At 40.5% G+C, this 12,728-nt stretch overlaps 1 protein-coding gene across 1 annotated transcript; it reads left to right on the top strand.

Annotated features, from left to right (window-relative positions):
• Positions 1-3,460: 3,460 nt before the first annotated feature.
• Positions 3,461-5,084, top strand: HBE1 (hemoglobin subunit epsilon 1). The gene is made up of 3 exons (XM_007459796.1): positions 3,461-3,632; positions 3,749-3,971; positions 4,830-5,084. Exons 1-3 carry the CDS (start codon positions 3,541-3,543, stop codon positions 4,956-4,958), a joined length of 444 nt encoding a protein of 147 aa, XP_007459858.1. The 5' UTR covers positions 3,461-3,540; the 3' UTR covers positions 4,959-5,084.
• Positions 5,085-12,728: the final 7,644 nt, after the last annotated feature.

Here is a 12,728-nt window from a genome sequence, read left to right as displayed (position 1 = left end):
AGTCAAACCATCGATGTCTGTGCTATAAGCCTCCAACAAAAGAAATCCCTCTGAGAATGAGACCCAGGTTGGGTTCACAGTCACCGGCAACCTTTGTGAGACATGATGCAGAGGCCCAGTGATTACAAAGCAGCAGTGTTGCTTGACCAGTGGTTGTGGTCTATTTTCTCATTCTTTGCAATCATAACAGAAGACATTCATTGGCTCCCTGCATGGAAGCCATTAGAATTTCCTGCTACTCGTGGTACGCAATTTATTCTAGACTAATGCAACACTGAATAGGACTTTTATCCCATCTATTTCTGCTATAAGAAGATAAATTGAGATGCATAATGAAAGCAGACTAACTTATAGCTTCACTAATCAAGAATCCTAAGAAGCTTTTTTTGTACCTTCAGTGGTTTATAAACCCAGTCCATAATTTTCCAATTTTAAAATTAAAAATAGAAAAAAACTCATTTGTAGTAAAGAATAACTTTTGAAGGATTTTTTCTCAGCTAATATTATGAAAAAATGTAGTGGGATCAAAGACCTATTTTATCTATTAACAATGTAATTTATACAATCCTCCATACTAATAGCACCTAAAGATAATACAGTATTTGACTCACAGGATTAGTATATATGTCATAAATGAGCTAGCAAGATTTAAGGAAATATTTTATTTTTCCTTGCTAAAAAGAGGCATCTTACATCTTTCTTAAAATCCTGCGTAGAGTTTACCAAAGTACAAATGTCACAGGATACCCTAAGGGGCAGGAGTTAATCTTTAACAAATTTTGAAGTTTCTTTTAAAACTTTACATTTAAATACCTTAAGAGATAACATTTTTATTTTTATTAACTTTAATTTATAGGCAATAAATGAATAATCTTAGTTTTTTCTTTTTTCTGACCATTTAATCTTTCTGATGTATCATGGATAATCATGTCATTTATCTCTCTAAACTCTGGGTTTTTCATCTAGGAAAAGGAGACAATAATCATGGTATTTCACAGGAGAAATAAATAAAATACTTCCGAATGAGCAGCTGAGATAATTGAGCTTGAATCAACAAGCACCTAAGCAAAAATGAAACTATATTCAGCTTAAGTGACTTCAGAATCAGAATTCATAAGCCTTAAACTGAGTTACAGACATGCTGCCTTTCAACCCTGTAACATTTCTTGAAGCCTTTTTCCACAACCTTTAGTAATAAGAAAGCAAGGGATGGGCCAGATCCTTGGAGGCAAGCCAGTTCTTCTCCCAAAGGCTGTTACTAGAGAAAGATATATGAGCCCTGAAATGGGTATAAGGGAGGAGAAGGGAGATCAACCCCACACTCTGAATTTAAGAGAAGCCTGGTGTCCACACTCTGAACCGGAAGGAGAATGGAACACACTCATACTGTCTGCTTCAGATGAGGTTTGTTTCCCAAACTCTTGGTCTTGTGCAGCCTGGTTCTTATTCCCTGGGCTTTGACAATGTCTGATCCTCATACCCAAGGTCTAAGAGAAGGGTCATTGTACTCACACTGTGGATCTATACAAATTTGCCTTGGAAACCTAGAACCCTATCTCTACTGATTAAAAACACATCCGTAATTTAAAAAGGCACACGCACCCCTATGTTTGTAGCAGCACTATGTACAATAGCCAAGACATGGAAGCAACCTTCATGTCCATTGACAGATGAATGGATAAAGAGGTGTGGTACTTACATACAATGGAATATTACTCAGCGATAAAATAGCATGAAATAATGCCATTTGCAGCAACGTGGATGCACTTAAAGATTATCATATTAAGTGAAGTAAGCCAGACAGAGAAAGGCAAATATCATATGACATCGCTTTTATGTGGAATCTAAAAAAATATGATACAAATGAACTTATATACAACACAGAAATAGACCCACAGACATGGAAAACAAACTTATGGTTACCAGAGTTTGGGATTAACATAAACACACTACTATATATCTAATAGATAAACAACAAGGACCTACCATATAGCACAGGGAACAATACTCAATATTTTGTAATAGCCTATAAGGGAAAAGAATCTGAAAAAATATATATATATAAAACTGAATCACTTTGCTGTACACCTGAAACTAACACAACTTTGTAAATCAACTATACTTAAAAATAAATAAATTAAAAAAAAACCCTCTTATTCATACAAGGGCTATTCTTCACTGAGTAGCCAGATACTTCTTGTCCTTTCATTGGTCCTCTATTTCAGTGATCAAATGTCTTCTCTCTCAACCTAGAATTCTGTCATGCTAGGTTACATAGTCTAGCCCAGGGATTCTTTCCTATCTTTCTTAAGGGGGGAATGAGCTAAGAAACACTTGTGAAGGTCACAGCCCAGAAAAACTGGCCCACTGAAGGCTGATTTTTAATTATACAATTACAGATGGCTTCTCCTTCACCATTCCTTACCACTGTATCAACAGGACTCCAGTATAATAACAGAGGATTGCAGCTGGAAAAGTTGTAAGGTACATAATCTATTTCATGATGATGTGTTCTTAGGGAAACCCAGAGCCAACAGGGACATCAAAATACAAAAGAAAACAAAAAATAAGGACACTAGAGAAACTTGAAATCTCCTGAACCGATGGCTTCAACAAACATGAAACATACTCCAGCTGCTAGCCTATCATATCAATTCTTCTATTCTTGAGTTTGATCACAAGTTCTGGTTTTAAATAATTTCAGACTCCTTAGCAGCCTCGCTGGTATAAATAAGTACCGAAAATCAAGAAGAGCACTCAGGGCAATGTCTCCAGAGTAGACAGTTTCCCTTGTTGTCATAGAGAAATGGACAGAGAGAGAGTTCCCTGGAAGCACAGGATGTAAGCTTATTCTACCTGTTCTCTCTATGAAATAATCTTTGGTTATTTTACTTTGGGACTGAGGTCTTAGTTCTATTGTAGATCCCTTGCATCTCCGTTCAGCTTCCTGAAGTAACCATGTATGTGTTTTGTCTCCCTTAGAAAACTAAAATCCAGAGCTTGGCTATAATCCACTCCTCAAGAGAGCTAGAACTGGCTGAGGTTGTGTCAACAATTGTATTTTGTTTTCTTGACTGTGTTTTTGTCCCTGTCACCATCTCACCATCCTTAACCCAAATATTAAACCTGGTTTGACTGGAACTCTATCTTGGGCTTAGCTGCACTCTATGGGTCTTTCTGGGATAAGGAGAATGGGAGAGACGGATATCATCGTGGAGGATGACACGGGGAGAGAAGAGGGTGAAAAGAGAATGAATGAAAAATTGTGTTGAGGATGGAAGAGGAGCCAACAAAAGAAGGATGTTTCAGGAACCAACACATTATCACGGACTCAATATACATCTTCCTTGCTGACCATTTCCTGACCTGACTCCACCCCTGAGGGACACAGCTCAGCCTTGACCAATGACTTTAAAGGATTAGGGGGAACAAAGGGCCAGAAGTTCAGCAGTAAAGAATAAAAGGCCACACCTTCCAGCAGCAGCACAGACTTGCTTCTGACACTTCTGTGATCACCAGTAAGCTTCAAGACCTGACATCATGGTGCATTTTACTGCTGAGGAGAAGGCTGCTATCACTGGCCTGTGGGGCAAAGTGAATGTGGAAGAGGCTGGAGGCGAGGCTCTGGGCAGGTAGCAACTGGACTTTATGGGGGAGGATGGTGACTATGAGCCTGGTAAATTGACCAGGAAATTCTTCAAACTTTTCGAGTCACTGATTTTCCATCTGCTATGGTCTCATCTCATAGGCTCCTGGTTGTCTACCCATGGACCCAGAGGTTCTTTGACAACTTTGGCAACCTGTCCTCTCCCTCTGCCATAATGGGAAACCCCAAGGTCAAGGCCCATGGCAAGAAGGTGTTGACATCCTTTGGAGATGCTGTTAAGAACATGGACAACCTCAAGGGTACCTTTGCTAAGCTGAGTGAGCTGCACTGTGACAAGCTGCACGTGGATCCTGAGAACTTCAGGGTGAGTTCAGGAAATGGTCTTGTGTTCTTTTTATGCTTTTTACTTTGGAATAATAATGGAAGTTGAGTCTTTCGTTGCAAAGACTAGCAAAGATCTCAGAAATCATAGATCAAAGCTGGTGTTAAGAGGGCAGAATTCCAGTGGACATACCAAGAACACCTTGATTCAGGACTAGTGGCGCTAAAGGGCTACTAGCCGTTTTAAGCCTGAGTTTGCTTAAAACTTTTCGGGGACTTTTGTTAGAACTGGATTTGTTTACCTTAAAGAATATCAAAGGATAACAGACTTGTTCAAGGAGGAATGGAATCTGGGTTTTGGTTGATGAAAACCTGTCTCAAGGAAAGAGAAATGTCTTATTTTATGTGGCTCCTGATGATTGAAGTTTAGGAAGATATTTGGGAGAATAATTTTTAGGCAGATTGTCTCAAAGAAATATCAATCAATTCTCTAAATATATTAAATTACCCATCAATATTGGGACTAAGTGGAGGCTTATTCCTGCATTGGTTGGAGACTTTGCTAAGCTCACTCTAAGAACCTATGCAGCCCTGAAATCCTATGATTACAAAGATTAGACAATTGGTAAATGTGAGAGGGAGGGAGAGAGTCAAATAAAAATGGTGAAATGGGAGAGAGTGAGGGGATATAGGTAGACAGAATGTTGAATGGAGGGCTCATAGAATTTAAATAAAATTTAAGAACTAGCTTATTAGAGTTTATTGCACAGATACAAACCACGGAGTGGTTTACGATGTGGAGTTGGGAGTGGGTGTAGGTATTAAGCCATTATTTTCTGCAACTCTTTTAGGAAAACTCTACTCAACATATCTAATTGTCATTTTGTCTCTCACCTAACAGCTCCTGGGCAACGTGATGGTGATTATTCTGGCTTCTCACTTTGGCAGAGAATTCACCCCTGAGTTGCAGGCTGCTTGGCAGAAGCTGGTGGCTGGTGTTGCCACTGCTCTGGCCCACAAGTACCACTGAATTCTCTTTTCAGTTCACCATTTTTTGTCCCCAATGCCTTCCTTCTGCACATGGGGGCTGGGGTTTGGCCATGAGAGCCCAGCTTCTGTTTAATAAAGTACATTCTATTCAGTGATCAAAAATTAATATTGTATCTTCTCCATCATTTACTCTTTTTTTATGTTTAAAAATTTTTTTTTACATCTTTATTGGAGTATAATTGCTTTACAATGGTGTGTTAGTTTCTGTCTTATAACAAAGTGAATTAGTTATACATATACATATGTTCCCATATCTCTTCCTTCTTGCGTCTCCCTCCCTCCCACCCTCCCTATCCCACCCCTCCAGGTGGTCACAAAGCACCAATCTGATCTCCCTGTGTTATGCGGCTGCTTCCCACTAGCTATCTACCTTACGTTTGGTAGTGTATATATGTTCATGCCTCTCTCTCGCTTTGTCACAGCTTACCCTTCCCCCTCCCCATATCCTCAAGTCCATTCTCTAGTAGGTCTGTGTCTTTATTCCTGTCTTACCCCTAGGTTCTTCATGACGTTTTTTCCCCTTAAATTCCATATATATGTGTTAGGATACGGTATTTGTCTTTCTCTTTCTGACTTACTTCACTCTGCATGACAGACTCTAGGTCTATCCACCTCATTACAGATAGCTCAATTTCATTTCTTTTTATGGCTGAGTAATATTCCACTGTATATATGTGCCACATCTTCTTTTTTCTTTTTTAACATCTTTATTGGGGTATAATTGCTTTACAATGGTGTGTTAGTTTCTGCTTTAGTGAATCAGTTATACATATACATATATTCCCATATCTCTTCCCTCTTCGTCTCCCTCCCTCCCACCCTCCCTATCCCACCCCTTTTTTTTAACATCTTTATTGGGGTATAATTGCTTTACAATGGTGTGTTAGTTTCTGCTTTATAACAGAGTGAGTCAGTTATACATATACATATGTTCCCATATCTCTTCCCTCTTTGTCTCCCCCCCCCCCCCCCTCCCTATCCCCCCCCTCCAGGCGGTCACAAAGCACCGAGCCGGTATCCCTGTGCCATGCGGCTGCTTCCCACTGGCCATTTACCTTATGTTTGTTAGTATATATATGTCCATGTCTCTCTCTCATTCTGAGGGCTGTCTTTTGGTCTTGTTTATGGTTTCCTTTGCTGTGCAAAAGCTTTGAAGTTTCATTAGGTCCCATTTGTTTATTTTTGTTTTTATCTCCATTACTCTAGGAGATGGGTCAAGAAGGATCTTGCTGTGATTTATGTCATAGAGTGTTCTGCCTATGTTTTCCTCTAAGAGTTTGATAGTTTCTGGCCTTACATTTAGGTCTTTAATCCATTTTGAGCTTATTTTTGTGTATGGTGTTAGGGAGTGATCTAATCTCATACTTTTACATGTACCTGTCCAGTTTTCCCAGCACCACTTATTGAAGAGGCTGTCCTTTCTCCACTGTATATTCCTGCCACCTTTATCAAAGATAAGGTGACCATATGTGCATGGGTTTATCTCTGGGCTTTCTATCCTATTCCATTGATCTATCTTTCTGTTTTTGTGCCAGTACCATACTGTCTTGATTACTGTAGCTTTGTAGTATAGTCTGAAGTCAGGCAGCCTGATTCCTCCAGCTCCATTTTTTGTTCTCAAGATTGCTTTGGCTATTCGGGGTCTTTTGTGTTTCCATACAAATTGTGAAATTTTTTGTTCTAGTTCTGTGAAAAATGCCAGTGGTAGTTTGATAGGGATTGCATTGAATCTATAGATTGCTTTGGGTAGTAGAGTCATTTTCACAATGTTGATTCTTCCAATCCAAGAACATGGTATATCTCTCCATCTGTTTGTATCATCTTTAATTTCTTTCATCAGTGTCTTATAATTTTCTGCATACAGGTCTTTTGTCTCCTTAGGTAGGTTTATTCCTAGATATTTTATTCTTTTTGTTGCAATGGTAAATGGGAGTGTTTTCTTGATTTCACTTTCAGATTTTTCATCATTAGTATATAGGAATGCCAGAGATTTCTGTGCATTAATTTTGTATCCTGCTACTTTACCAAATTCATTGATTAGCTCTAGTAGTTTTCTGGTAGCATCTTTAGGATTCTCTAAAATTCATTGATTAGCTCTAGTAGTTTTCTGGTAGCATCGTTAGGATTCTCTATGTATAGTATCATGTCATCTGCAAACAGTGACAACTTTACTTCTTCTTTCCCGACTTGGATTCCTTTTATTTCCTTTTCTTCTCTGATTGCTGTAGCTAAAACTTCCAAAACTATGTTGAATAAGAGTGGAGAGAGTTGGCAACCTTGTGTTGGCTGTGGGTTTGTCATATATGGCCTTTATTAGGTTGAGGAAAGTTCCCTCAATGCCTACTTTCTGGAGGGTTTTTATCATAAATGGGTGTTGAATTTTGTCGAAAGCTTTCTCTGCATCTGTTGAGATGATCATATGGTTTTTCTCCTTCAGTTTGTTAATATGGTGTGTCACGTTGATTGATTTGCATATATTGAAGAATCCTTGCATTCCTGGAATAAACCCCCATTGATCATGGTGGATGATCCTTTTAATGTGCTGTTGGATTCTGTTTGCTAGTATTTTGTTGAGGATTTTTGCATCTATGTTCATCAGTGATATTGGCCTGTAGTTTTCTTTCTTTGTGACATCCTTGTCTGGTTTTGGTAACAAGGTGATGGTGGCCTCGTAGAATGAGTTTGGGAGTGTTCCTCCCTCTGCTATCTTTTGGAAGAGTTTGAGAAGGATAGGTGTTAGCTCTTCTCTAAATGTTTGATAGAATTTGCCTGTGAAGCCATCTGGTCCTGGACTTTTGTTTGTTGGAAGATTTTTAATCACAGTTTCAATTTCAGTGCTTGTGATTGGTCTGTTCATATTTTCTATTTCTTCCTGATTCAGTCTTGGCAGGTTGTGCATTTCTAAGAATTTGTCCATTTCTTCCAGCTTGTACATTTTATTGGCATAGAGTTGGTTGTAGTAATCTCTCATGATCTTTTGTATTTCTCCAGTGTCAGTTGTTACTTCTCCTTTTGCATTTCTAATTCTATTGATTTGAGTCTTCTCCCTTTTTTTCTTGATGAGTCTGGCTAATGGTTTATCAATTTTGTTTATCTTCTCAAAGAACCAGCTTTTAGTTTTATTGATCTTTGCTATCATTTCCTTCATTTCTTTTTCATTTATTTCTGATCTGAAATTTATGATTTCTTTCCTTCTGCTAACTTTGGGGGTTTTTTTTGTTCTACTTTCTCTAATTGCTTTAGGTGCAAGGTTAGGTTGTTTATTCGAGATGTTTCCTGTTTTTTAATGTAGGATTGTATTGCTATAAACTTCCCTCTTAGAACTGCTTTTGCTGCATCCCATAGGTTTTGGGTCGTCGTGTATCCATTGTCATTTGTTTCTAGGTATTTTCTGATTTCTTCAGTGATCACTTCGTTATTAAGTAGTGCATTCTTTAGCCTCCATGTGTTTGTATTTTTTACAGATCTTTTCCTGTAATTGATATCTAGCCTCATAGCGTTGTGGTTGTAAAAGACACTCGATACAATTTCAATTTTCCTAAATTTACCAAGGCTTGATTTGTGACCCAGGATATGATCTATCCTGGAGAATGTTCCATGAGCACTTGAGGAAAATGTGTATTCTGTTGTTTTTGGATGGAATGTCCTATAAATATCAATTAAGTCCATCTTGTTTAATGTATCATTTAAAGCTTGTGTTTCCTTTTTTATTTTCATTTTGGATGATCTGTCCATTGGTGAAAGTGGGGTGTTAAAGTCCCCTACTATGAATGTGTTACTGTCAATTTCCCCTTTTATGGCTGTTAGTATTTGCCTTATGTATTGAGGTGCTATGTTGGGTGCATAAATATTTACAATTGTTATATATTCTTGGATCAATCCCTTGATCATTATGTAGTGTCCTTCTTTGTCTCTTTTAATAGTCTTTATTATAAAGACTATTTTGTCTGATATGAGAATTGCTACTCCAGCTTTCTTTTGGTTTCCATTTACATGGAATATCTTTTTCCATCCCCTCACATTCAGTCTGTATGTGTCTCTAGGTCTGAAGTGAGTCTCTTGTAGACAGCATAGATATGGGTCTTCTTTTTGTATCCATTCAGCCAGTCTGTGTCTTTTGGTGGGAACATTTAATCCATTTACATTTAAGGTAATTATCGATATGTATGTTCCTATTCCCATTTTCTTAATTGTTTTGGGTTCGTTATTGTAGGTCTTTTCCTTCTCTTATGTTTCTTGCCTAGAGAAGATCCTTTAGCATTTGTTGTAAAGCTGATTTGGTGGTGCTGAACTCTCTCAGCTTTTGCTTGTCTGTAAAGGTTTTAATTTCTCCATCAAATCTGAATGAGATCCTTGCTGGGTAGAGTAATCTTGGTTGCAAGTTTTTCTCCTTCATCACTTTAAATATATCCTGCCAGTCCCTTCTGGCTTGCAGAGTTTCTGCTGAAAGATCAGCTGTTAACCTTATGGGGATTCCTTTGCATGTTATTTGTTGTTTTTCCCTTGCTGATTTTAATATGTTTTCTTTGTATTTAAATTTTGACAGTTTGATTAATATGTGTCTTGGCGTATTTCTCCTTGGATTTATCCTGTATGGGACTCTCTGTGCTTCCTGGACTTGATTAACTATTTCCTTTCCCATATTAGGGACGTTTTCAACTATAATCTCTTCAAATATTTTCTCAGTCCATTTCTTTTTCTCTTCTTCTTCTGGAACCCCTATAATTCGAATGTTGGTGCCTTTAATGTTGTCCCAGATGTCTCTGAGACTGTCCTCAGTTCTTTTCATTCTTTTTTCTTTATTCTGCTCCGCAATAGTTATTTCCACTACTTTATCTTCCAGGTCACTTATCCGTTCTTCTGCCTCAGTTATTCTGCTATTGATCCCATCTAGAGTATTTTTAATTTCATTTATTGCATTGTTCATCATTGCTTGTTTCATCTTTAGTTCTTCTAGGTCTTTGTTAAATGTTTCTTGCATTTTGTCTATTCTATTTCCAGGATTTTGTATCATCTTTACTATCATTATTCTGAATTCTTTCTCAGGTAGACTGCCTATTTCCTCTTCATTTGTTAGTTCTGGTGAGTTTTTATCTTGCTCCTTCATCTGCTGTGTGTTTTTCTGTCTTCTTATTTTGCTTATCTTGCTGTGTTTGGGGTCTCCTGTTTGCAGTCTGCAGGTTCGTAGTTCCCGTTGTTTTTGGTGTCTGTTCCCAGTGGCTAAGGTTGGGTCAGTGGGTTGTGTAGGCTCCCTGGTGGAGGGGACTAGTGTCTGTGTTCTGGTGGATGAGGCTGGATCTTGTTTTCTGGTGGGCAGGTCCACGTCTGGTGGTGTGTTTTGGGGTGTCTATGGACTTTTTATGATTTTAGGCAGCCTCCCTGCTAGTGGGTGTGGTTGTATTCCTGTCTTGCTAGTTGTTTGGCATAGGGTGTCCAGCACTGTAGCTTGCTGGTCGTTGAGTGAAGCTGGGTGCTTGTGTTGAGATGGAGATCTCTGGGAGATTTTCGCCATTTGTTATTATGTGGAGCTGGGAAGACTCTTGTGGCCCAGTATCTTGAAGTTGGCTCTCCCACCTCAGAGGCACAGCACTGACTCCTGGCTGCAGCACCAAGAGCCTTTCATCCACACGACTCAGAATAAAAGGGAGAAAAAGTAGAAAGAAAGAATTAGTAGAAGTAGAAAGAAAGAAAGAAAGAGAGAAAGAAAGAAAGAAAGAGGAGAGGGAGGGAGGGAGGAAGGAAGGAAGGAGGGAAGGAAGGAAAAAAAGAAAGAAAGAAGATAAAGTAAAATAAAATAAAGTAAGATAAAATAAATTTATTAAAATAAAAAATAATTATTAAGAAAATTTTTTTTAAAAAAACAAAAAAACCCCACAAAAAACAGACAGATAGAATCTTATGACAAATGGTGGAAGCAAAGCTATACAGAGAAAATATCACACAGAAGCATACACACACACTCACAAGAGGAAAAGGGGAAAAAATCATATATCTTGCTCTCAAAGTCCACCTCCTCAGTTATGGATGATTTGTTGTCTCTTCATGTATTCCACAGATGCAGGGTATATTAAGTTGATTGTGGAGCTTTCATCCGCTGCTTCTGAGGCTGCTGGGAGAGATTTCCCTTTCTCTTCTTTGTTCTCACAGCTCCCGGGGCTCAGCTTTGGATTTGGCCCCACCTTCGCATGTAGGTTGCTGGTGGGCGTCTGTTCTTCGCTCAGACAGGACGGGGTTAAAGAAGCCGCTGATTTGGGGGCCCTGGCTTACTTAGGCCGGGGGGTAGGGATGGGTACGGAGTGCGGGACGAGCCTGCGGCTGCAGAGGCCGGGGTTACGTTGCACCAGCCTGAGGCGCGCCGTCCGTTCTCCCTGGGAAGTTGTCCCTGGATCCCGGGAACCTGGCAGTGGTGGGCTACACAGGCTCCCCTGAAGCGGGGTGTGGATAGTGACCTGTGCTCGCACACAGGCTTCTCGGTGGCGGCAGCAGCAGCCTTAGCGTCTTATGCCCTTCTCTGGGGTCCGCGTTGTTAGCTGTGGCTCGCGCGCGTCTCTGGAGCTCCTTTAAGCGGCGCTCTTAATCCCCTCTCCTCGCGCACCAGGAAACAAAAGAGGGAAGAAAAAGTCTCTTGCCTCTTCGGCAGGTCCAGACTTTTCCCTGGACTCCCTCCCGGCTAGCCGTGGTGCACTAACCCCCTGCAGGCTGTGTTCACGCCGCCAACCCCAGTCCTCTCCCTGGGATCCGGCCGAAGCCTGAGCCTGAGCTCCCAGCCCCGCCCGACCCAGCGGGCGAGCAGACAAGCCTCTCGGGCTGGTGAGTGCCGGTCGGCACCGATCCTCTGTGCGGGAATCTCTCCGCTTTGCCCCCCGCACCCCCGTTGCTGCGCTCTCCTCCGTGGTCCCGAAGCTTCCCCCTCCGCCACCCGCAGTCTCCGCCCGCGAATGGGCTTCCCAGTGTGCGGAAACCTTTCCTCCTTCACAGCTCCCTCCCACTGGGGCAGGTCCCATCCCTATTCTTTAGTCTTTGTTTATTCTTTTTTCTTTTGCCCTACCCAGGTACGTTGGGAGTTTCTTGCCTTTTGGGAGGTCTGAGATCTTCTGCCAGCGTTCAGTAGGTGTTCTGTAGGAGGATGTATTTCTGGTGTTTCTGTGGGGAGGAAGGTGATCTCTGCGTCTTACTCTTCCACCATCTTCCTGTTTCTCCATCATTTACTCTTGTGTTAAAGGAGAAAACGTTCATTGGCTGAGGGGTGGGGAGAGACGTAGGAAGAAGTGCCCTTTGAGAAGTGTGTGTGGACTCATCTACAGAAGACAGACATCCTGGGAGGATTCAGGATGATTGAGAGGATGCCAAGATGCAGAAAGGAGTTTTCTGGGGTGGGAAATGGTTAGTTAAGTGGGCAGGGACTTACAGAGCAGTGTGGCAAAAACTTATTGTAGGGGGAAGAAAGGAGGTAGTAAACAGTGCCTGAAAAAAGCCAAGACTAAGACACTTGAAGTCATTGTGCGTCATATATTCCGATTGAATGTAACATGCACTAAAATAAAGCTAGAATTAGGATAGTATGTGAATGGGGGGCGGGTGATGACCAAGACTTAGTGTAGGAGATAAGATACTAACAAAGATGCATAGTCTAAGACTAGCAAGCCTGGGCTTGGTAACGTGCATGAAAGTGACTCTCTGGAAGCAAAGGAGAGAGGAAGACATAGGTAGAGGGTTAGGAAAGACTAGATAATGCAAGGCCTTGAATATT

This window comes from Lipotes vexillifer, unplaced genomic scaffold (assembly GCF_000442215.2).
Source record: "Lipotes vexillifer unplaced genomic scaffold, Lipotes_vexillifer_v1.1 scaffold61, whole genome shotgun sequence".
Lineage (NCBI taxonomy): Eukaryota > Metazoa > Chordata > Mammalia > Artiodactyla > Lipotidae > Lipotes > Lipotes vexillifer.
Note: the sequence above shows the minus strand (reverse complement) of the source record. Positions and strands in the feature narration are given on the sequence as shown.

What these genes read in the sequence shown, in the direction of transcription:
- HBE1 (XM_007459796.1), top strand. Translation starts at nt 3,541, where the DNA reads ATGGTGCATTTTACTGCTGAGGAGAAGGCTGCTATCACTGGCCTGTGG. An exon ending in GGAGGCGAGGCTCTGGGCAG is followed by an intron (nt 3,633 to 3,748) that starts GTAGCAACTGGA and finishes CTCATCTCATAG; the next exon opens with GCTCCTGGTTGTCTACCCAT. An exon ending in TGGATCCTGAGAACTTCAGG is followed by an intron (nt 3,972 to 4,829) that starts GTGAGTTCAGGA and finishes CTCACCTAACAG; the next exon opens with CTCCTGGGCAACGTGATGGT.